The sequence below is a fragment of the Delphinus delphis genome, chromosome 2 (assembly GCF_949987515.2).
Source record: "Delphinus delphis chromosome 2, mDelDel1.2, whole genome shotgun sequence".
Taxonomy (NCBI): domain Eukaryota; kingdom Metazoa; phylum Chordata; class Mammalia; order Artiodactyla; family Delphinidae; genus Delphinus; species Delphinus delphis.
Genome location: NC_082684.1, coordinates 44125315 through 44151664, shown reverse-complemented (window position 1 = coordinate 44151664; position 26350 = coordinate 44125315). Strand labels below are relative to the sequence as shown.

Genomic DNA, 26350 nt, shown 5'->3' with positions numbered 1-26350 from the left:
CAGGGAATTTGTTTATTGAGCATTAATGTTAACACTTCTAAATTAAGTAGTCACTTATGAGTTTTCTTTGTTACTGTCCTGTCAATGGACATAATGGAAAATATTGCACAGAACTCAAACATGGAAATAATAATTAACAAAATATCTAAGCAACAAATATATGTTTTACATTTAAAAAATTAATCCAAACAAAATAATTTGAAGCACTTTTCTGATTTGGAAGTCTTAAAGTGTTCTCTCATGTTTTATTTGATATTTTTTTCCCTTTTTTATTTTTTTACAAATTGACACTGTGTACAAAGAGTTCAAGTGGCCAGTAAAACTACTGCTTTAAAATTGTTGGCTTTAAGTAACAGAGGTATAATTTGAATTCACATCAGAGCTTTCTAAAATGGCAATAGTACAAGCATATGACTTTCTCTAGTATCCAAAACCTGTTCTGGCTTTCCTTTGGCTAAGGAATAGAAAATTAGACAGCCTTCTAAAGCTGCCACAATTTCCTAAAATGCTTTGACAAAAGTTGGCATACTTCATTTCTCTTGCTTACCCTGATAACACTGGGCTAAATAGAAAATGAAGAAAATTCAGTCAATAGTAACTTATACAGTAGCTAGCTCGCTTTGGACCTGGAAGTTTGGGTAAAGCTGATGAACATTCAGAAACATATTTCTTTTTCTTTTTCTTTTTTTTTTTTTTTTTGCGGTACGCGGGCCTCTCACTGTTGTGGCCTCTCCCGTTGCGGAGCACAGGCTCCAGACACGCAGGCTCAGCAGCCATGGCTCACGGGCCCAGCCGCTTCCGTGGCATGTGGGATCTTCCCAGACCGGGGCACGAACCCATGTCCCCTGCATCGGCAGGCGGACTCTCAACCACTGCGCCACCAGGGAAGCCCCAGAAACATATTCTTAAAATTAGTTTTCCAAAATTAGGCCAAAAAGCCTACATTAAAGGAAAAAGAAAAGTCAAGAATGAGTTGAACATTAAAGTTTATCTGTTCCTGAAGACTATGAAAAACACAATGAAAGCTGAAACACTACATATAGCTAAGAATGCATTCTCACAGAGCAAGTTTATAGTTTTTAGAGTAAAGATATTTCTAAATTTCTGCTTGATGTTTAAAATTTTATAAGTGATTTATTATGCCACCATATTAAGCCAATTCAATTAACTACATTCAGTAGGAATCGCTTCAGAAATGCCCTGAAAAAGGTAATGACAGAAACTATAGATTTAAAAAGCAACTAGTCCTTGCAAAGTTTATCTCAAGACTTAGAATATAATGCTAACTATCAATTCCCAATTCCTCTTAAAATAGAAGACTACCTGCATGTTTAGCCATTCCATCTTATTCCAGTTTTGCATAAAGGTAGAAATCTTAAAGGACTGCATTGTTGCTAAACACTGTCAATACTTCTCATACGCACCATTTAGACCACACCTCATTTTTTTACTTCCCTTGTAATATTAAAATAATGAATAAATATGGTCCTTTAATTAAGATCCTCCACCTTATCTTAAGCAAAATATAAAATAAGGTAATTTTATTAATTTCTTGCTGGCATTGGCTTAAAAATCTGTTTACCAAATAAGAAATTGTAAACATTTAAGTTTTTTTTTTTCCCAGAAAGCAGATGTATTCTGATCCACTGCTAATACCTACATAAAACATTTCATCATTTTAGTTTTGTTTATAACATTTTTCTTGGAATAGTATTATTGTTGTACCTCAGAAAAATCCAATCAACCAACTACAAAAATTATGCCCAATTGTTAATTAACCTTCTGAAAGAAGCAAAAAAGTTCTCTAGGAAAACCTAAAATAACCTGATTCACAATTACCAGTGCTGAAAAGGTCATTGAAAATTGATAAATAATAAATGTAGTTTTGCTGGAGTTTACCCATCTTTAGTGCAAAACAGGATGGTGAAATTTCCCAATGGACTATGTTAAAGAACATGAACCAGAACACTGGTAACATCTCATTTGCCTTCTGACACTAACATTTTCCAGGATGAAAACAATGACATATAGCTTTACAGAGTTTGAAATTTATAAGTTCAAAAACGGAATTAAAATCCAACTTAAGGGAAAAGAGCAAAATATGCTTAGTAGTGTCCAAATTTCAAATAAAATCTCAAGGGTAAGTATGGCTGCTGTTTTTCTAAACAGTCATTTATCAATAAAATGTTGGCTGTGTCATAAGAAACCGCCTGTGCTTTCTATCAACCAAGGCCTGCTGAAGTACAACACACTGCCCTTGTAAATTCAACCTCAGCTGAAATGTCGAGCAAGGCGGGCAGATCTATAGTCAGCACGAAGTTGTACGAAGGAGTGAAGAATGTTCTTGTCCAGATTAGCAAGTTGTTCTCCTGAGCAGACTTGCTTTAAATTATCTGGGTTTACTACCAGAAGATTGCAAAGTGCATGCAGAGTATCAAAAAGCTGTAATACCAGAGGAATCTGAATTGAGATAAGGGAAGGAAAAAAATAACATTGAAACAAGATAATGTTTAGTTTTACAATCAGTTTGTAAATTCTTCTCACTTACGTACTGTTATTCAGGACTTAACTAATGATGGAGAGTTCAATGTTAGAATTTTTTAAAGTTCCTGAAGCGTTAAAACTCAAATATTTCAGACATTATAAAACTCACTATAATCTTTTTGAAAAGATTCATATTATGCCAATTTTCTTAAATAGTAATAATCATTTATACTTTTGTAAACTAGAATTAGTTATCATTGATTTAGCAGGTTTCTTAAATAATTTAAACATTAAGGGAAACTGATTTCAGAGAGATGTACATGAAGAAAGAACATATCTTCCTGATATCTGATATATGCAGCATTAGTCATGGGCGTTATTTAATAAGGTCATTTGGACTATGGAACTGAAATATGGCCTTGTCTAAAATAAAGCTCAAAGCAAAAATGTGTTAATATTGAAAATATGACTGCAACAATAGTTTTTCAGTTAGGAAATGTTAGATCTGTTTCACTACAATGTCAACAAAAGTTATAAATTTTTCACTGATGATTATAAGTCAGTGCACATTTTTTATGATCTGACTTATGTTCTTGAACCTATTTACAAGTTTGATATTTGTGAATACATACCTTGAAGTCTTTGGCACACTTCCTATATTCAGCAACATCACAAATTGCTAACATGCCACCCATACAACTATAGGAATATTGTTGAAGATGCTCATAAATAAGTCGATGAAAACGTACTCCAAGTTCCATCAAAACTGTATCCACATTCTTCCCATCCATGGAATTTTTAATCTTCTCCACTTGTTTTCTTACATAAGCACAGACTTTAACACAGGCCTGTAAAAATTTTTTCTATACTTATTACATAGAAATGTGTATCAGCTTAGCTAAGGAGAAAATACATATAGTTTCTCATTAATCTTTAAGTATAAAATAAAAAAACGTGGAGCATAATAAGATACATCAATGAAATGTTAACAAAAGTACAAACAAAGCAGATATTCTTAGTAGCATACTGAATCATTTTACTCACATTAGTATACTGAATCAAAACATTGTTTTCATCTTCTGGCTTAAAATCTGTTTTCTTTTGTTCTGCAGCCAAGATATGCTTCATTTGTCCAATCATACAATTTAATGTCCTAGAGAATTGAGAACACCATGTATTTGATCCATTTAATTTACTTTATATTTACTTTTATTTATATTATTTATAATAAATTAAATTTAAATTATTTCATTTCATGTCACCATGATACTATTTTACTATGGGTATACTTTAGATTTCAAAAAAGTAAATTCTAGGTCTTGACATCAAAGACCTCTTAGTTTTATTAGCTTCCTGCTCAAAACACAGGGCAAAGATTCATTTGCCCATTACTCTATTTAAGGAAATCTTAAAGATCTTAGAAGACTGTCACTAATTTGTTTCCTTAACAACTATATTTGGAGAATGCTTAGGAAGGCAGTAAGATAGAGGGGCTTATGAGGAATGGCCAAAGTTTAGAAGAACAGGTGAGAAGAACCCGAGTTTCACAGTCTAAGGACAAGCAGGAGGCTGAACAAGTGGTACTGAAGACCCAGTTGAGAAATGAGAGTATGTGTTTGTAATGGCACGAATAATGTTTGAGTTATGTGGCACTCTCCAACAGCAATCAGCCATCCGGTTATGGGAATAAAAGAGTCTGCATTAATCCAGATTTTAGGATCTGTAAGATAATTACGGTTAAAGGAAATAAATTTTAGGGTAATTACGAGGGAGTAATTAAAGAGATGGACCAAGCTATCTAAGCACAACAATGAATAAAATAAAGCTGGGAAAGGATAATAGATAGGCAAAAGACAAAGATATTAAGGGCTAGAGTTCCTGTAACTAACTTATATTCAAATATGTTTTCTTGAATAGAAGAGAAAGGAGGAGAATTACAATAAATAAAAATATGCCCAAACCTAGTAGCGTGGGCTTTAGAATTTGAGTCCCAAATATCCAGCATTATGATCTTGAGCAAACTACCTCATTTCTTTAGCTTTCATTTCCTCACCTGTAAAATGGGAATAGTATTTCCTACTTAATAAATGAAATTATACAGGTAAAGATCCTTGTACTGTGCCCGGCACATAGCAAATTCTTTTCTTTTTTTAATAAATTTATTTATTTATCTATTCATTTATTTATTTTTGGCTGCATTGGGTCTTCATTGCTGTGCATGGGCTTTCTTTAGTTGCGGTGAGCAGGGGCTACTCTTCATTGTGGTGCATGGGCTTCTCATTGCGGTGGCTTCTCTTGTTGTGGAGCACGGGATCTAGGCGCGCGGGCTTCAGTAGTTGTGGCACGCGGGCTCAGTAGTTGTGGCGCACAAGCTTCATTGCTCCGCGGCATGTGGGATCTTACCGGACCAGGGCTCAAACCTGTGTCCCCTGAGTTGGCAGGCAGATTCTTAACCACTGTGCCACCAGGGAAGTCCGCAAATTCTTGATAAATATTGAGTTGGCCAAAAAGTTCGTTCGGGTTTTTCATGTTACAAAAACCAAACAAACTTTCTGGCCAAACCAAATAGTAGCTATTATCATCATCAATATATAAATGCCCACTATCATCTCAAAAGACAGAGATTCACTGCTCCATATTATGAACAGGTAATTAACTACAATAAACATTACAAAAATTTTTTTGAATATAGAGTCTGCATTCACTTAATGGAAGTTACTTTTAGAAAATCAGTAAATTTATTTAAAGCATTTCAGATATTAGCCTGACAGTTCTAACTGAAAATAAAATCTTCTATGTTACATACCATTTTTAAGGAGCTTGGAGAGAGGGAGAGCGAGAGGGTGTGTGTGTGTATGTGTAGGAGGGGGCATCTACAAAAAAATATATTAAATAGAATCTGCTTTAAAAGTAAGTCTAAACATACTGACTTCCATAAATAAACCTGGAAGGCAATAAAAACAACATTCTAATAAAGATGAAAGCAATATGTAAAAATAAAATCAAACGTTATAGCAGGATGGTGGAATTAAAATAGACTTTCTTCTTCTCTGAAAATCATTTTCATGGTGTTTTTACAATTTAAAAAAAATGCAAGAGAGAGCACAGGGAGATCAGCTTGGTGCTTTTTGTGACCACCTAGAGGGGTGGGATAGGGAGGGTGGGAGGGAGGTACAAGAGGGAGAGGATATTGGGATATACGTATACATATAACTGATTTACTCTGTTATACAGTAGAAACTAACACAACATTGTAAAGCAATTATACTCCAATAAAGAGGTTAAAAAATTTTTTAAATAAAAAAATAAACACAACAACAAAAATGCAAGAGAAATAGTAAAACTAACAACTTGCCTGTCAATGCCAGTATCTAATTTCATCTCCATCTGTTCAATTATTTCTTTTTTCTTCTGAAGGCATTCAGATAACTTAGGAGAAGAGCTATTGAATGTTTAAAGGGGGAAAAAGATCACATTAGTAGCCTTACAATTCTAACAGTTTTTCATAGGCATATGTGTATAGCTATATACCTACACACACACACACACACACACACACACACACACACACACACACACACACACACACACACACACACACACAATTATAATTTGCTCCCCAATCCAAGAAGCATATAAATAGTAAAGTAATTATTTAGTATTCACTATGCCCAATTCATTACAATAGTCATGCTAGGAAAAATTAACCCGTTAAAAGAGAAGGAAGAGGAGGATTTAGATTTATTACTTTCATCTGTGAGGAGACATCCCTTTAGAATATAAATATGTGATTTTGATATTCTGAAATTATTTGGTTTCCTTTTTAATTAAATTTCTGGTATTTCAGTAAGAAAAATCACAAAGTCTTGAGAATATAGCAAATTATACTAATTAAAATTTGCAGACTAACACCCAATTCAATTGTATTTAGCTTTCCTATATTAAAAAAAACGAAAAACAAAACCAACTTGGTAGCCATATTTACCTTCTGAATAATATTACCTAAATGTCAAAAAACACCCAAAATATTAAAGAATATGCAACCCTAATAATTACGTGAATTCTTTGTTATGTGACATTAGAGCTCTTTAAAAAGTAAATTTCCTTTCAAAATGTGATTCAGGGATCACAAGTAATCTTTATCTTTGAGATCATTTCTAGACTAATTATTTCTTGGCATATCAACGCTTATACAAAATGTCTAGAATTTTATCTTCTATATGAATATTCTTCCTCTTTAATTATAGTACTACACATACAATTTTAAAAATCACGTTCACATATATACTACCTTATTTAATCCTCACATGCTTTAAAAGTTCACATAAATTGATAGGAAGATATAAACCAAACCCCATTTAATGCCTCATCAAAACCTGTCCTATTAATCTCATAAAATTGTTATTGTACATCTTTTTATTATAATAAGTGGGAACAAGCTAGAAGTTGTCTTTCATATCAGATTTAGGTTTATGACACATTCAGTAAACCAAAATTAATACCACAGAAGGAAAACAGGAAGGCAAGGAAGAGGAAAAGGGCTTTTACTTATTTCACACCCTCCTGTTCCTGTTTATGTTTTAACAAACATCTATTATTTTTAAATTTTAACAAGAAGTAGAATACTATAATATTCATTGAAACACCAATGAAAATCAGACAATTTGACTAACCTTATTAGTGGCATAAGGTGATCATTAAACTGCTTGTCAAAAAGATGAAAAATAGTATTGGCCTGGTGCACAACATCCAAAAAATAGAGATTTGCATTCCTAGAATCTGAAGAAGGAATTCCTAAAGTTGGAAGGCATGTATATGTTAGAATCATATTAAAGAAATTCATGTAAGCAACAGAAAAAAGAATGTGGTTTTATATATACAACATGCATAAAAGTAACTGCTGTTTCATTAAATCAGCAATAATTTTTGTGGACAGAAGAGTAAAATTAAGCTTGTTAATAATTTAATAAAATTCATCCAAAGTTTTTACATCCAAATTTTCACTATCTACTCGTCTTCATTATTTGTGGAGATAAATAAAAAATAAATCAATCAATAAATGAATCATCTTGGACTATACCTTCTCCTTCCCTTTTCTGCCCTCTTATGCGCAATGATTCATGAGCCATGAATACACTTCTATCATTTTTCTTATAACCATTTTTCTTATAACCAGGCCTCTTTACCTCTGATAACAGTTAAAATAATTTTCTTATTAGTATCCTGGTTCAAATCTCATCTTTTATGCTATATATTGTTGCCATAATAATGTATTTAACATATTTCACTCACCATGTTCTCTACTATTTCCTCAAAAATAAGTCAAAGTCTCCTCACTGTCAAAATAATAAATTCCAGATTTTCAGCACTGTATTCAAGCCACTTCACATTCTGACCCCAAAACAGACAGCTGGTCTCTCCAGATTTGTTTCCTCTCTTGTAAGAGAGTAATAGTTAAACTCTAAGGTCCCTACTAACCACAGACATTTATGTTTCTAGCTAAAGTTCAAAGACATAAGGGGCTAGGAAAAATACTCACAGAAAATGAGAAAACAAAAGTTTAATACCTAGAGTTCTTTACAGGAGGAGGATTTTTTTTCAAAGTTTTAAAAATGGAAAATAAAGGTGTTTTATTTTCCCATAAACGACAAAATCACCAACTGATAAGAAAATTAAAGGCTCCAACACAAATTTACAAGAGAAAAAAATAAAGTCAATACACATGTAGAAAATACTAATCCTTGCTATTAATGAAAGACATGAAAAGGCAATAGTGATGTACATTTTTAACCACTAAATTATTAAAGTTTTTAAAGAATATTCAGTGGTGTGCAGAAAAGCTGGAATAATCATACATGCCAGCAGCAGTATAGATTAGTGGGGAAAAACCCCTTAGGAAAATCGTTTATACGTATAAAAATTTTTTTAATTTGCAATACACTTTGATCTGGTAATTTCACTTCCAGAATTTTATCCAAAGAAAATAATTCAAAATAAGGAAAACACTTTAAGCTCTACAATTGTTCACTGTAGCATTATTTATACTACTAAATTGCTGAAAAGATCCAAGATGTCTAATAATAGGGGGTGGTTAACTTTATAATATATATGCACGGCAGAATTTTATAAAATCATTAGAAATAACAGCAGTATGTACTAACTAAATAGCTGCATGGAAAATGTTTATGAGTATAAGGGACATTCTCATCCTACCAGGAAATTTTTTAAGCCCTTCCAAATTATGAATACTGCTATTAAAATGAATAAGCTAGGCTTCCATACTAGGTAAAGAACAACTCCTTCATACCATATAGAATCAAATTCATGTTACTTTTTTATTATCTTCTTTAATCTTCACATCTTTGAGGTGGATATTATTATCCCAATACAAATAACCACATTAGCTTATTTGTAAATGGCAAATGTTAAATACTTGATGTCAAGTTTCTGCTGTATTGGGTGGAGTAGGGGGGAAGCAGGCTACAAATGCTTATCTATGTCCTGCAGGTTAAAAAAAAAAAAAAAGGGTAAGAATAAACCACAAGGTTACTGAATTATGGGTAATTCTGCTTCAACCTTAGAAACTTTATGGAATGAAGTTATATACAAACATTTTTGAGCATGTGCTATGTGCTTTCTAGGTGCTAGCCTATAATGGCAATTAAGACAGATAAGATTCTTAAGACAGGTAAGATTCCCGTGAAGTTCACTATTCAAGAGAACTTACATGCTGGTCTCTCTACTTAAAATACTCTTTCTCCAAATATTCAATTTACTCCTTCACTTCATTCAGCTCTCCAGTTCATGTCTCCTCAGAGAGGCCTTTTCTGACCAGCCTTTCTAAAAAAGCCCTCTCTCTGCCCCTGAATTCTCCATCCTACCTCCCATTACTATTCTCTATTCCTTACTCAATTTTATTTTTATTCATTGCACTTACTAGTCATTTGTCTATCTTTTCCACAAGAATGTAAGCTGCATGAGTACAAGGTTAAGGACTTAATAAGCATGTGTTCAATGAATGAATTCTGGTGAGTGAGGCAGATATTAACAAGTGAAAATTTCATTGTAACAAGTGCTATGAAAAAAGTTAATTCAATGATGAAATAACGCGTAACTAACTAGGCTGGGAAAGGGGTGTCACTTTAGCTAGGTCGATCAGCAAAGGCCTCTCTAAGAAGGTAGCCCCTTAGCTAAGATCAGAAGGGTGAAAAGCCAGACATGAGAAGAGCTGAAGGAAAAGGATTGGGGGGTAGGGAGATACCAAGTGCAAAGAACCTGAGTGAGGAAAATGAATGAAGGCCAAAGGGGCTGGGGTAGTGAGGGGAAATGCAATATGAGATGAAGATGAATATATAAGAGGAGGCCAGATAAAAAGCTATACTTTCATAAAGAGTTTTTTGTTGTTTTTCCCCAACAGTAACAGGAAACCACTAAAGGGTCTTAAGCAAGAAATTTTAAGACCCTTGAATTTATAACATAACTGTTACATGGAGTCAGTTATTTGGAAAGGTAAGAATGTACACAAAGAGACCAGTTAGGAATGGATAGAGATGATGATCTTTAAATCAGGGTGGCATCAGCAAAAATGGAGAAAAGTAGACGAATTTGAGTTATGTTTCGCAGTATACAGACAGGATTTGCTGATAGACTGGCTATCAGGTTTGATGAAAAGAAGAATTATGATAACTCCGGGGTTTGGGCCTTGAGCAAACAGTAAATAGTAATGCCTTTTAAAGACATGGAAAAGAAGGGGAAAGGAAGTTTAGGTGGAAGATAAAGAGTTTCATTTGGGATATATTAAATTTGAGATGCACACAGAACAGGTGAGAGAGGTCAAGGAGGCAACTGAATTAATGGGACTGGAATTTAGGGAAGAAGTCATTATTATCCTATTAATACCAGTAAACCCAGGAGACCAAAAATAAAAGAAAAAATTTTATATGAATCTATTCCTCTCCAGGTTTATTTTGAAAAGGCTTACTTTCCTTTCTAAATCTTACTTTACTCAACTGTCTCAACCAGAATTGCTGTCACTTCCATTTCTGCTCCTTTGGCATTTCATAGCTTACAGCATTGTATTACATTCTTCCATTCACTGTAGTGACTCATGTAGCCCTGGTCAATGTAAGCAATATGAGAACTGTGTCTTTCTATAGCTTCTAGCATATGACAAATCCTTGTTACAGAAGCTCAAAAAGCATTTTGTTGCACTGAACTGCTTTTGACAGATAGAGTTGAATATATATAAAACAACATTATGCATAGTTTAACCAAATAGGATCAAAGGAATTTAACACGAAGTATAACACAAATAAATATACTTACCAGCAAGTCCTGTTTCCAAGGCATAATCTATATGTTCAATACATAAAAATTCCACAAGAATGGTAAAAATTCTAAAGGCATTCCTTGGTAAATCAGAAGGATCAGAGAGCTTTAAAAACAAAAACCAAATAGATCATTCCTCAAGTTTACCTTTAAAAAAAGGCAATACTTCTTTTTTTTTTTTAGCAATCAACTTTGTATAAGACATAGTCAGTATTCAGGTATCAAAATGATAACTTAAAACTCTTCCTGCCCACCCAAAATGCCTTTCTCATATACATACAGTTACAATGCTCCGTGTCTGTCTACAACTCTCCTGGCTTAGACTAGATCAATGTTTTTCTGACCTGGATTGTAACCCATTAGTGGACTGTGACAAGAAAGAAAGAGAGAAAAGAAGAGAGAACCAATAGAAAATAATGTCTAAAGTACACATTAAAACCAAATATGTTTTAATGAAATAAACACATATAAACATAACACACACACACATAAATACATATAATAAATGTACACTCAACTGCCAGGTAAAGTGCCTTTTTTATTGTGAGTCACAGTAAAAGAATTTTGAGAGACACCAAATGAACAAATGCTATTCTAGTAAAACTCAGAACAAAAAGGATTCTTTATTTTATTGGAGGGTGGGGATGGGAAATCAATAACAGACACACTATAAAATACGATAGGCTCAAATCCCACTTTCATCACTTCCTGGTTGAGTGAACCCTTGAGATGTTATTTAACCCCACCAAGCCTCAATTTCTTCATCTGTAAGGTAGGAATAATATTAATAGTATTTATATCCTAGCCTTGAGGTGAAAATAAAGTATGAAAATGCATGTAAGGTATTTTTCGCTCAGTGTTTGGCATATAATAGGTTCACAATAATAAATTTTCATTTTGATGTTGATGTTGCTGCTGCTGATTAACTACTTAGTAAAGGAATTATTAGTAATTATGCTGAGAAAATTAAATCCCTCTTTAAAAGTTAGAAAATTACCTCTCAACTTCTTATAACTGCTTCCTATATTATTTATCAATTGATTGTTGCCTACTTGTAGTCTCCATTTGTGATCCACTCTCAGAGTAATGGGCACTGAAGTGCATAACCCACTTTAAATTCCCTAAATCTCTACTGATTATAAATACTAATTTGGTATTACTCAATTCCCTTCCTGGTCTTCTTAATACAATCCTAACCTTTACCCTTCATCAGTCTCTCTACCACAACCCTCACCTTCCTTCTTTGCTCACTGATGCTTAACAAATGCCCTTAGCAAGCCACAAAGAATAAATTTAATTTTTCACATTCCTCCTCTCTACATCCGTACATTCATGCATAACTCATTGAAGAGGTAGACTGAATATGTGTAAGGATATAAAAGACATAAACAACACTGTTAATCAACTGGACCTAACTGACATTCATAGAATACGCTATCCAACAACATCAGGATATACATTTTCTTTAAGTATTCATAAAACACTTACCAAGATGGATCATATTCTGGGCTAAAAAACAAGTCTTGATAAATTTAAAATGGATTCATATCACACAAAGTATGTCCTCTAACCACAACGGAATCAAATTTAAATCAATAACAGAAAGACATCTAAAAAATCCCCTAATATGTGGAAATGAAATAACACACTTCTAAGCCACTCTTGGGCCAAAAGAAATCAAAAGGGAAATTTAAAAGTATTTTGAACTGAATGAAAATAAATACAACAAATTAAAATTTGTGGTATGCAGCTAAAGCAGTACCTTAAAGGGAAATTTATAAGACTAAATGCCTATATTAGAAAATAAGAAAGGTCTCTAATCAATGTCTCACCTCCACCTTAAAAAACTAGAAAAAGAAGGGGAAATGAAACCCAAGTAAGCAGAAAGAAAAGACGTAATAAAGAGTGGAAATCAATGAAATACAAAACAGAAAACAGAAAAGTCAATGATACCAAAAGCTGATTCTCTGGGGAAACCAATAAAACTGATAAACCTCCAGCCAGAATGATCACACACACAAAAATACCAATCATCAAAAATGAATAAGAGACATCGCTAAAGATTCTACAAACGTTAAAAAGATAATAAGCTACTATACATAAAATAAACAACAAGGTCCTACTGTAAAGCAGAGGGAACTATATTCAATATCTTGTAATAACCTATATTGAAAAAGAATATATATATTATATATATTATGTATATATAACTGAATCACTTTGCTATACACCAGAAACTTAACACTGTAAACAAATTATACTTCAATTAAAAATCACACACACACACACAAAATCAATTGACCATAAAAAAAAGATAATAAGGCAATACCATGAACATCTTAATCCCAATAAATTCAACAATTTGTGTGAAATACACAAATCTTAAAAGACACAAACTACCAAAACTCACTTAAAAAGAAACAGGTAACTAAAATAGCTCCATATCTACTAGAGAAGTTAATTTGTAGTTTAAAACCCTCACAAAGTTAAAAACTGCAGGCCCAAATGACTTCACTGGTGAGTTCTACCAAATATTTAAGGAAAATATAACACCAATTTTACATAAACTCTTCCAGAATATTGATGAGGAAGGAACACTTTCCAACTTATTCTATGAGGCAAACATTACCCTGATACCAAAACTACACAAAGACATTGCGAGAAAAAAATATGTACACATCACTATCCCTCTTGAAGGCAAACACAAAAATTCTTAACAAAAGTTTAGCAAACCTCATCCAACCATACATAAATAGGATAATACGTGATGACCAATGGGGTTTATCAAAGGAATGCAAGGTTAACATTTGGAAATCAATGTAATCCAACCACATTAACAGAACAACAACAAAAAAAGCATTTGACAAAGTCTAACATCTAATCCTTATAAAAACACCCAGAAAACTAGGAATAAAAGAACTTCATCAATTTGATAAACAGCATCTATGAAAAACAAATGGGATCTAATTAAACTTAAAAGATTTTGCACAGCAAAGGAAACCATAAACAAAACTAAAAGACAACCTACAGAATGGGAGAAAACATTTACAAATGATGCGACTAACAAGGGATTAATTTCCAAAATATACAAACAGCTCATAAAGCTCAATAACAAAAAAACCAACAACCTAATCAAAACATGGGCAGATGACCTAAATAGACATTTCTCCAAAGAAGACATACAGATGGCCAAGAGGCACATGAAAAGATGCTCGACATCGTTAATTATTAGAGAAAGGCAAATCAAAACTACCATGAGGTATCACCTCATACCAGTCAGAATGGCCATCATCAAAAAGTCTATACATAATAAATGCTGGAGAGGGTATGGAGAAAAGGAAACCCTCCTACACTGTTGGTGGGAATGTAAATTGGTAAATGTAAATTGCAGCCACTATGGAGAACAGTATGGAGGTTCCTTAAAAAACTAAAAATAGAATTACCATATGATCCAGCAATCCCACTATTGGGCATATATCCAGATAAAACTATAATTCAAAAAGTTACATGCACCCCTATGTACATAGCAGCACTATTTACAATAGCAAGACATGGAAACAACCTAAATGTCTATTGACAGATAAATGGATAAAGATGTGGTGTGTGTATAAATTTATATATATATATATATATATATATATATATATATATATATATATATACACAATGGAATACTACTTAGCCATAAAAAAGAAGGAAATAATGCCATTTGCAACATGTATGGATCTAGAGACTATCATAGTAAGTGAAGTAAGCCAGACAGAGAAAGACAAATCTCATATGATATACCTTATATGTGGAATCTAAAAGAAAAAGAAACGACACAAACGAACTTATTTCCAAAACAGAAAGAGACTCACAGACACAGAAAACAAGCTTATGGTTACCGAAGGGGAAAGCGGGATGCGAGAGGGATAAATTAGGAGGCTGGGATTAACATATACACACTACTATGTATAAAACAGATAACCTGGGCTTCCCTGGTGGCGCAGTGGTTGAGAGTCTGCCTGCCGATGCATGGGACATGGGTTCGTGCCCCGGTTCGGGAAGATCCCACATGCTGTGGAGCAGCTAGGCCTGTGAGCCATGGCTGCTGAGCCTGTGCGTCCGGAGCCTGTGCTCCGCAACGGAAGAGGCCACAACAGTGAGAGGTCCGCGTACCACACACACAAAAAAACAACAGATAACCAACAAGGACCTACTGTATAGCACAGGGAACTATATTCAATATTAAGTAATAACCTATAAGGTTACATATTTATATGTATACATATCGCTGTGCTGTACACCTGAAAGTTACACGATATTGTAAATCAACTATATGTCAATAGGGGCTTCCATGGTGGTGCAGTGGTCAAGAATCTGCCTGCCAGTGCAAGGGACAGGGTTCAAGCCCTGGTCTGGGAAGATCCCACATGCCACGGAGCAACTAAGCCCACGCACCACAACTACTGAGCCTGGGCTCTAGAGCCCTCGAGCCACAACTACTGAAGCCCGCGCGCCTAGAGCCCACGCTCCGCAACAAGAGAAGCCACCACAATGAGAAGGCTGTGCACCTCAACGAAGAGTAGCCCCTGCTCGCCACAACTAGAGAAAGCCCGTGCACAGCAACGAAGACCCAACACAACCAAAAATAAATAAATAAATAAATTAATTAATTTAAAAAACCTATACGTCAATAAAAAAAATTTTAAAAAAGAAAAACCTACAGTTAGCATCATATTAATGATAAAGACAAGAATAATGCAGGGTATAGGGAGGGTGGGAGGGAGAAGCAAGAGGGAGGGGCTATGTGGATATATGTATACGTATAGCTGATTCACTTTGTTATACGGCAGAAACTAACACACCAGTGTAAAGCAATTATACTCCAATAAAGATGTTTAAAAAAAAGATTAAAAAACAAACAAACAAAAAGAATAATGCAAGGTGTATGTTCTCGCCACTTATAGTCAGCATTGTATTGGAGGTTCTCACCAGGGCAATAAGGCAAGAGACAAAACAACAGGCATCTATATTGAAAGGAATAAGTAAAACTGACTTTATTGGCAGAAAACATGATATTCTATACAGAAAATCCTGTGGAATCTACAAAAAATGCTATTAGAATAAGCGAGTTTAGTCAGGTTGCAGGTACAAAATCAACATATAAAAATCAACTGTATTTGAGAACTCAATATTGCTAAGACGTCAATTCTCCACAAACAGAACTATAGATTCAAAGCAATTCCAGTCAAAATCCCAAACTTTTTTTCCCCCAGAAAATGAAAAATTGATTATCAGACTTATATGAAAACACTTTAGAGGACTCACACTACCTTATTCAAGATTTATAGTTACAGTGATCAAAACAGTGTAGTATTAAACTTCCAGAAGAAAACATAGGCAGTACATAGGTCTTAGCGATATTTTTTTGGATCTGTCTCCTCAGGAAAGGGAAACAAAAGCAAAAATAAACAAACGGGACACAATCAAACTTAAAAGCTTTTGCACAACGAAGGAAACCATCAACAAAACAAAAAGGCAACATATTGAATGGGAAAAGATATTTGCAAATGATATGCAAGATAAGGGGTTAATATCCAAAGTATATAAAAAAACTCATACAACTCAATATCCAAAAAAAAACCTGATTAAAAAATGGGCAGAGAATCTGAACAGACATTTTTCCAAAGGAGACAAACAGATGGCCAACAGGCAGATGAAAAGATGCTCAACATCACTGATCATCAGAGAAATGCAAATCAAAATCACAATGAGATACCATGTCACACCTCATACAGAATGGCTATCAAGTCTACAAACAACAAATGTTGGCAAGGATGTGAAGAAAAAGAACCCTGTACAATGTTAGTAGGAATGTAAACATTCCTACTGGCACAGCCACTATGAAAAACAGTATGGAGGTTCCTCAAAAAACTGAAAATAGAACTACCATATGACCCAGCAATTCCATACCTGGGTATATATCCGAAAAAAACAAAAACACTAATTCCAAAAGATACATGCACCCCAATAGTCAGAGCAGCATTATTTACAACTGCCAAGATACAGAAGCAACCTACGTGTCCATCAGCAGATGAATGAATAAAGAAGATGTGGTATATATATATACAAGGGAATACTACTCAGCCATTAAAAAAAATGAAATTTTGCCATTTGCAGCAACATGGATGGACTCAGAGGGCATTATGCTAAGTGAAATAAGTCATACAGAAAAAGACAAATACTGTATGATATCACTTATATGTGGAATCTAAAAAAATGCAACGGACTAATGATACAACAAAAAAGAAGCAGACTCACAGATGCAGAGAACAAACTAGTGGTTACAGAGCAGGGGCGCAGGGGGCAATGTAAGGGTTGGGGAGTGGCAGGCAGAAACCACTGGGGTAAGATAGGCTCAAGGTATTGACAATGTGGGGAATATAGCCAATATTTTCTAATAACTGTAAATGGAAAGTAACCTTTCAAAATGTTGAAAACTTTTAAAAATATGTATTTTTTTAAAAAAGAAAGAAAACTTAAGGAAATAAACAAAAGAAAGAAAATATAAAAGGAAATCTTTGTGACCTTAGGTTAGGCAAAGATTCCTTAAATATGATACCAAAAATACCTCCCATAACAGAAAAGTGTTAAATTGGGTATCATCAAAATTAATAACTTCCATTCTTTGAAATACTCTTTAGATATGAAAAAGACAAGCCACAGACTGAAAGAAAACATTTGTAAATCATATATCGAATAAATGAATTTTAACCAGATATACAACTGTCAAAAAATAAGAAAACAGACAACCCAATTTTAAAAAACGCATGCAAAATACACCAAATAATATACATGAATGGTAAATAAATGCAAGAAAAGATGCTCATCTTTAGTCATTAGGAAAATGCCAACTAAAACCATAATAAGGTATCATTACATACCTTATTAGACTCTAAAATAAAGACTGATCATACCAAATGTTGGAAATCATGTGGAACAAATGCAACTCTCTCATATACTGCTGGTAAGAACGTCAAACGAAACAACTTTGAAAAACAGTTTGGCAGTTTCGTAAAAAGAATTACCGTATCACATCATATAGCTACTCAGGAGAAATGAAAGCATATGTCTGCATAAAGACATATGCATGAATATTCACAGCAACTTCATTTGTAATAGTCAAACACTGGAGCCAATCTAAACTGCCATCAATAGGTAAATGGATAAACAAATTGTGGCATATTCATTAAATAAAATACTACTCAGCAATAGAAGAACATACTAATTAATACACACGAATGAATTTCAAAATATTTATGCTGAGTTAAAGAATCCAGAAACACATGTATACACTATAATATACTATAACCCCATTTATTAAAAATTCTAGAAAATTAATCAATTTCTTGAAAAATCCTATTTAGCTTTCAAGACTCAGTACTGAAGCATCCCCTTCTTTTTGAAAACTAATCTACAGTGAATCAGATCAGCAGTTGCCCAAGGACAGAAATAGAGGCGAAAGGGAGATTTTAAAAAGGGCAGAAGGAAACTTTTGGAGGTGATGGATCTGTTCATTATCTTGACTGCGTCACAGTTTCACAAAAGTACACATAATTTACCAAAGTTATCAAATTGTACAGTTCAAATACATGCAGCTTATTGAATGTCAATTATATCTCAAAGTTACTAAGTTTTTTAAAAAGAAAGGAAAAAAACACCAATCTGCTCATTACACTGCTCTTTTTAATATCCTTTAAAGTTTCCATCATCACCTAACAAGGTCAAGTCCAAATTTCTAAGTATGGCATACAAAGAGTTTTTGTCTACATTTTCAACCTCCTGACTTATTACTCTCCCCATATCCTTTTTTAGTTCAAGCATTTCATACTGCGTGATTGATATCTGTATGTCTCTGTGTACGTAATTTTCTCTATTCCTGAAACAGCCTGCCAGAATCATCCTCTTGAAGATATCCTATTTAGCTTTCAAGATCCAGACCTCAAATGTCTCCTCCGTTTTAAAATCTTTCCTGATACTCTTTCTCAATTCCTTAACCAGGCAGAGCTGGTTGTTTCCTCTTTGGTCCCAGCAGTGTTTACCTACCTTGCACTAATTCTTTATATGTCTACCTCTTTTCTCCACACTATTCAAAAGTAATGTAAATGTCTTGTATTTATAACCTCAATGCCTAACATGGCAGATGGTACAAAGTAAACACAAAATAATGTTTGTTGGATCAGACTGCAATGAATTAAACTGATTTTCAATCTCATGGCTTTCCAGACAGAAGGTCATGATTTAGACCTAGTTGCTGTGATTCAAATAAATATGTTAAAGGCTTCATGTTTGATGATCCGATGCTTTAGAAACATTTTAATATATTTCCAGTATTCAGAAAAGTACAGATATTACTGTACCAAATATACCCATCGCCTACCCAGATATGTCATATCTTAACATTTCTCCAAATGTACTTCAGATTTTCTTCCTTTTGGGGGGCAGGAGTTGTCCAACATTATACATATAGATAACGTCCCTTGGGTATTCCTCCCAAGGCAACCACTACTCTGAAGTTGTTTATCACACCCATGCTTATGTATGCTCCTGAATAATGTATTGTTTTACTTTTTAAAATTTTATGTTGTGGTATACTGAATATATCTTTTCCCCATTTTGCTCTTTTCACTAAACATTGCATTTTTGAGATTTATTCATGCTGATGATACATGTAACTCTAGTTTAGTCATTTAAATTGGTATATAGTTTTCTAGTATATGAACAATGTTAGTTTATCAATCCTCTTTACAGCACACTTTGTTTCTAATTTTTCACAACAAACAACATAGCTTATGATGTCAGACATGTCATGTGCACCTACAAATTTCTCTAAGGAATTAACAAATTACTCTCCAAAGTATACCAATTTTTACTTCCATTGGCAGTGTATGAGAACTTCTATTGCTCCACACCCTTACCAATACTTAGTATCAACAGACTTCTTAATTTTTGCCAACCTATTGAGAATGACAGTATTTTCCCTGTTTTAAGTTTCATTTCCCCACTAGTGAGACTGAATATCTTATTGATAATTTATATTTTCTGTATTTATGTGTAGCCTTTGACTTGTTTTCTATTGATTTATATTTACATGTATAATTTATATTGATTTACTACCTATCAATATAAGTATATAGACAATATACATCAGTACAAATAAAAAATTAAGACTGTCTCAACTCTCAACTTCATACTTAAGAAGTAAGTACCTCAGTTTCTTCCTCTGTAAAACAGGAATAATAACCTCACAGAAATGTTACAATGATTAAATGAGTTAATAACATACCTAAACTGCTTGGAATAGTGCCTGGAACATAGTATGTGGTATACAATTATTAACCACTAATATTTGTTTTATAAATCTTCTGCTAGTGGGCTTCCCTGGTGGTGCAGTGGTTGAGAATCTGCCTGCTAATGCAGGGTACACGGGTTCCTGCCCTGGTCTGGGAGAATCCCACATGCCGCGGAGCAACTAGGCCCGTGAGCCACAACTACTTAGCCTGCACGTCTGGAGCCTGTGCTCTGCAACAAGAGAGGCCACGACAGTGAGAGGCCTGTGTACAGCGATGAAGAGTGGCCCCCGCTTGCCACAACTAGAGTAAGCCCTCGCACAGAAACGAAGACCCAACACAGCCAAAAATAAAAATTAAAAGAAGGCTCAACATTTAAAAAAAAAAAAATCTTCTGCTAGTCATATTGGTTGCAAATACCTTCTCAGAGGCTGTGACTTATTTGTTACTTTGTTAAAGTATGTTTGTGGAAAAAATTCTATTTTTTTTTTTTTTTGCGGTAAGTGGGCCTCTCGCTGTTGTGGCCTCTCCCATTGCGGAGCACAGGCTCCGGACGCGCAGGCTCAGCGGCCATGGCTCACAGGCCCAGCCGCTCCGCGGCATGTGGGATCTTCCCGGACTGGGACACGAACCCGTGTCCCCTGCATCAGCAGGCGGACTCTCAACCACTGCGCCACCAGGGAAGCCCAGAAATTCTAAATTTTAATGGAGTCAACTTTTCCTTTCCTTTGATATCTGTGTTCTTAAACGTCCTTCTCTCCCTAATGCTCTATTTCTTTATAAGATAGGTCTAACTTTCCCTTTCATATCTTGATTTAATATCTCACTAAAGAAAATCTGACACGCTCAACTTTAAAATTATGTTAAAATATACTTCTAAATAACTTAAAAATAATTTTGTTCCCCAAGCAAAAATCCTATTTTTTTATTACAATAAACAATTGTTCCTAACCAGAGAAAAATTAAAATACACAACTATATACAAATAAAATAAATTTACAATTACTCTTACCCTATGACATCTTTCAAAGGCTTGCTTGGTTTCTTGTAAAAGATTAACCACCACTTCTTGGGATAGGAAAGTCTCTCCATGAGTATCGATACTTGGTCCCAGTGGTAAGTTGGTACGCTGTCTAATTCTCTCTTTCAAATCTTGAATACTAGTGCATAATACCAACAAATGAAAAAAGAACACTACTATACATAGATTTCAATTTCAAATACTCTCAAACTTAGTATACATGAACTAAGAAAAAGAAAGAAGAAAGAAAAATAGACCAACAGCCAGGAAACCTAAAACTTCTAATTTCAGTAAGTAGTTCTGTAAAGTGAAGCAAGCATTAATCTCTAAACAGAAGATGTTCGTCTGAAAAATGAGTAGATTTGGAGTTATTATCTCTAAAGTCTCTTTCAACTCTACAATTCTGACTCAGTAGCCCAAAACTCCTTGTCTGGTTTCCTTGGGAAGTGGGCTTTTCCAAATAAGTTAATATTCCAAATAACTAAATGGTCCTGCTTAAAACAAACTTTAAAATTTTAAAGATTTTTAAACATATTAATCCTTTAAACATATTGTACATTTCATTATTATTAAACATAATTTAGCTTTTCTCAATGACTGAGGGTCATTAAGAACTTTTATTACATGATAGTATCTTTAGAAAATTACTTTATTTTTTGGTCCTAGAATACATAGCTCCAGACTGTGAACTAATTTTTCAAAAAATTCTCATGATTGTTTTTTAGGTTTTCTCTTTTACTTGCTACTGCCTTTGAGATGTCACTTCTTATTCCTAATTATAATCTCTCCATGATCATTATTTAATATATGACAGACTGGGAAACAAGAAAATGATTTGGGTGTGCATTATGTGAACTGTCAACTCTGATTATATGGCTCCACAGAAGTCATTCTGATTCATCCAAAAATCAACTCAATTCCAGATAGTTGAGATCTAGATAACTGAGTTGCCACCAATTCTTACAGCAAATCATTTAATTTTATTCTAGTAGGTAAGTACATTCACGCTTTAATGTATTACTTAAATAATTTTATGCCCAAGTCATGAAAAAGCTCAGGGTACAAAATTGTGATCTGCATTTTTTTTTTAACCACACCTGCAATAGCAGCAATAAAACAATGTGCTTCCTAGTCAATAACCTGGAATAATTTACTCAGTCTAAAAAAAGGAAGGAAGGAAGGCAGGCAGGAAGGGCGCGAGGGAGGAACTCTTTACGGTACTAGTATTCTGCTTTACATTTTAATAATGTTATGTAGGAACATTTCAACATGTGGCTTGAAGGACAGGATTTGATGAATGGTGTAAACAAACTGAATTAAAAAAATTCTTCACAGAAAATTCTAATGACTATCAATATTTCACAAGTTTGTCCAAATATAATAGCTTTTAATATCTTTAGTTTTAACTATAACATTTAACAAAAACACTTACCCTCCTGTGCCAATCGATCTCTTTTGATGGTTTTTTGAATCATAATAGCGCTGTAGGATCATAGCACTTCTGCTTTTCAAATATCCAGTCTCCACTTCAATATAGTTCTCCAAATAGGAAATGAAAATGGACTTGATAAGCTTAGACAAGAAAGTCTGTTTATCAGTACCTAAGTTAAACTCCATCAACTTGCTGGAAAGATTTGTGGTTCTTTTCATGCAAAAGGGAGAAAAAAGATTAATGTATATTGTAGGTATAGTAACAATATTTAAGAAATACATATTTTTATAACGTGACTTTTTAATAACTTATGTTACACCATCATTTCTTAAACCCTGGGAAGTTACTCAGGATGCAGACGGCGACTGTACAGGGTTATATATATTAAGTAGAATGAATATTACAAACAACATCATGGTTTTGAAAACTACCATAAACTCCTAGAGATGACTCAGGAGAGGAAACTAAGGCAACCAACCAGACTAGAAATGGCAACAGTGGCAGAATGGCTTCAAGTATGCCACATTCATGACATGGTACCCAAGTCAAAATATTGAGAAGTCTATGCGCTGTTCATTCTCTTTAGTCTTTGTCCCTGGACTTTCCTCTAATTTTCTGTTTCTCACCGTTGAAGATAGGCTCACAATAGTGCTGTTGCTGAGATGGACTTCCTGATTATAGTTACTTTTGAAAACCCTCTTCTCAAAGCGATGACAATAAAGAAAAGCAATAGAGTTGGAAAAAAAACTCCACATGAAGCTTCTACAAAGTATAACACTGCCATTTACAAAAGCACAAGACAAATTTTCACATCAGACTTAAGTCTGAAATTGTCATATAAGAGTTTGTCACTCTGGGGGCTTCCCTGGTGGCGCAGTGGTTAAGAATCCGCCTGCCAATGCAGGGGACACGCGTTTGAGCCCTGGTCCAGAAAGATCCCACATGCCGCAAAGCAAATAAGCCCATGCACCACAACTACTGAGCCTGCGCTCTAGAGCCCGTGCTCCACAACAAGAGAAGCCACTGCAATAAGAAGCCCGGGCACCACAACAAAGAACAGCCGCCGTTCGCCGCAACTAGAGAAAGCCTGCACGCAGCAACAAAGACCCAACACAGCCAAAAAGAAATAAAAATAAAATAAAAAAATTTAAAAGAGAGTTTGTCACTCCCTTTCTCAACTTTTAAAGTTTTAACTGCAGATAAATGTAATAATACTAGTTCTTAAAGAAAAGAATTAAAGAATAATGAACTAGCTTACAATTAAAATCAGAAACAAAATTCTCAAGTCTTAAACAAGGTTTTTATATTTCATTAAAGTACATTAATATAAAGCATAATATCCAATTCCTTAAGTTAACATGCTAAGAATGCTGCTCTTGTACAATACTAGTCTATACAGCCGAGTATTTAATGCTAAAAGGTATATTGCTATCTGACAAACTGTTACTCAAAAATACCTGAATACTTCCCCATTTTCTATTTGAAAAAAAGAAAATGTGAGATATTACTATTTTCTAATAATTAAAAATATACCTTGTATATAAATCGTAGAGACTTTTGAGATACTGCTCTGCATCGGACTTCCTACATTCTTCTAACTGGTCTTTCACAAAGCTCTAAAACAAAAAGTCAACATTCTGTCAATTAAGTAAATATTAAATTATATAGTCAATATTTTTTTCTCTAGAATTACTCCACATTCTTCAACTGTTCTAACTTAAAATCCAGTGGAAAAGGCAGTGCATAGAAAAGAGACCAATATAAAAAAAATAGGTTTTTAATTTTTACTGCTTCTCATATTTACTCATACATCTTATCAGTGTTGGGAATAAGCATTAAGAATCTCAAATACCTTGTCTTTTGAAATCTGCCTATCCTGCCTCATGGGTACATTGGGGAAAAAAAAAAAAAATCCCAAAAAACAAAACCTGAAGCTATATCAATATGGTCAATTCCTTAAAGCAGCTTTTCCCAAACTGTAGTCTAAGTAACACTAGTGTCCTTTGAGACACTACTGTAAAATTGGGAAATGCTGTACATTACATCTCCACTTCTAGAGAATCACAATACATATTAGTATCTTTAAAGGCTATTAAAAGTCCTGAATTGTGTTGTAAAGACAACACTTATTTAATGTTGCTCAATCCATTGGTAAACATAGTTTAGGAAATGTTGCCTTAAAGTACAGAGCTATGGAAGTCAAGGTTGTAAATGAAATTCCTGTTTTCTTTTCATCTTAGTACCATATTATAAAAAATTCTACAGATTGAGCTTGTAATTCCTGTTCAATTTCAAAATGCCATCTATTGGTTAAGGTAAGAAACCAATAAAAATTAAAACTTTGGCTAACCTACCACACAACCTGATACATATGTAATTTCAAACACATCCTCTGCTGACACTGAGTGATTACCACCTTTTTTCTTAGTAAACATTTTTTTTTTAAAGCATGACACTGTCATTCCTTTCTCCTACACTTAATAAGTGGATTACTATGCCTAAGGATATTATACAAACTAAATTTTAAAAACTTTTAAAACATAGAGGAAAAAAATCACATATTGCCTTAAGTACTTAGTCATTGTTTAAAATTACCTGTAGTTTGATTTCAAATACATTCTGAATAAGTTTAGCCAGTACTGTTTCTGGATTACTAAAGATATCTCCAACTTGTTTGTTCACCCGTTGACAGAGTATTGCTGCGTCTTCAAATATATCATTTCTCAAGTAAGCACCCTAAACAGCAGAGGAAATTTACATTGAATATATAATTTTAAAATGCTTTTTAAAAATACAAATTAGCATAAAATAAAATACAATAAAGTATACTGTTACCTCCTGGCACTGCTTTATATAAACATCAACACAATGGGAATAACCCTAGGAAAAAGAAAGAAATACATATCACTCTTTTGGTTCAATTATAACAATAATAACAACAATGTCAATAAAAGAGGTATTATATGTAATAAAGCTATGTCTATGCCTCAATAAATGGCCAACGGTAATAGCTACTCTCTGGTTCCTATATTCCAAACTTAAGGTCAATCCTTCTTGCTTTTGAATTATTTCATCAAATGTTTGACTGAAAAAAAAAAATACATTAAATACCCAGAAGGCAGACAATATGATTTTCTATGTCAAACTACACAAAAATTCAGTGATAAAATATTAATCTTATTGAATATAAGATCCTTATTTAAATAATATTACCTAAAATTTAATATCATTTCTGGAGAAAGATACAAATGTACATTCAAATTATTCCAAATAATGAAAATTATCAGTGACTCATACAACTGGGGAAAAACAGAGACTATAATATATAGAATTCATATAACCTCTGTACTCTTTAAGACTAATCTGCATTTTAAACTTTTACTATTTACCTTAAAATGGAGTAAAACAGCTGCTACTTCTCTCATTCTGGAGATTTCACCTCTTCTTTGAGCACCAGTAAACTCCTGTATCAGTTGGCATTCTAAGTCATGGTATTTACCTAAAAATAGAAAGTCATTCAGCTACAATGAGACAAAGTATCCAAGTTATTTATGAGTATATGGTTTCTTTATAAAGATAATGACTAGGAATCTAGCTTTCTTTTAAAAGAATTGCAAAAACTATATGAGATTATAGGTAGTGGATCAAAACCCGACAATATACTGTGGTATATAAATATGTATTTTAAACCAAAAAATCTTCCCACTGGTAAAACAGGTGAGCTCCTACAGTGTGACTGCCATTTATCAC

At 33.7% G+C, this 26350-nt stretch overlaps 1 protein-coding gene across 1 annotated transcript in view; it reads right to left on the bottom strand.

Moving 5' to 3' along the window:
- Positions 1 to 207: 207 nt before the first annotated feature.
- The window catches only part of EXOC5 (exocyst complex component 5), a 47765-nt gene continuing 21622 nt past the window's right edge, over positions 208 to 26350 (bottom strand). The window contains exons 7-18 of the mRNA XM_060004495.1: positions 25990 to 26099; positions 25436 to 25480; positions 25196 to 25336; positions 24134 to 24216; positions 22601 to 22810; positions 21160 to 21307; positions 10810 to 10918; positions 7158 to 7278; positions 5840 to 5926; positions 3529 to 3637; positions 3117 to 3332; positions 208 to 2460 (exon numbers count right to left, since the gene is read on the bottom strand). Coding sequence (XP_059860478.1) covers positions 2272 to 2460; positions 3117 to 3332; positions 3529 to 3637; positions 5840 to 5926; positions 7158 to 7278; positions 10810 to 10918; positions 21160 to 21307; positions 22601 to 22810; positions 24134 to 24216; positions 25196 to 25336; positions 25436 to 25480; positions 25990 to 26099 — 1568 coding nt within the window. The 3' untranslated portion in view covers positions 208 to 2271. The remainder of the gene's footprint in view (positions 2461 to 3116; positions 3333 to 3528; positions 3638 to 5839; positions 5927 to 7157; positions 7279 to 10809; positions 10919 to 21159; positions 21308 to 22600; positions 22811 to 24133; positions 24217 to 25195; positions 25337 to 25435; positions 25481 to 25989; positions 26100 to 26350) is intronic.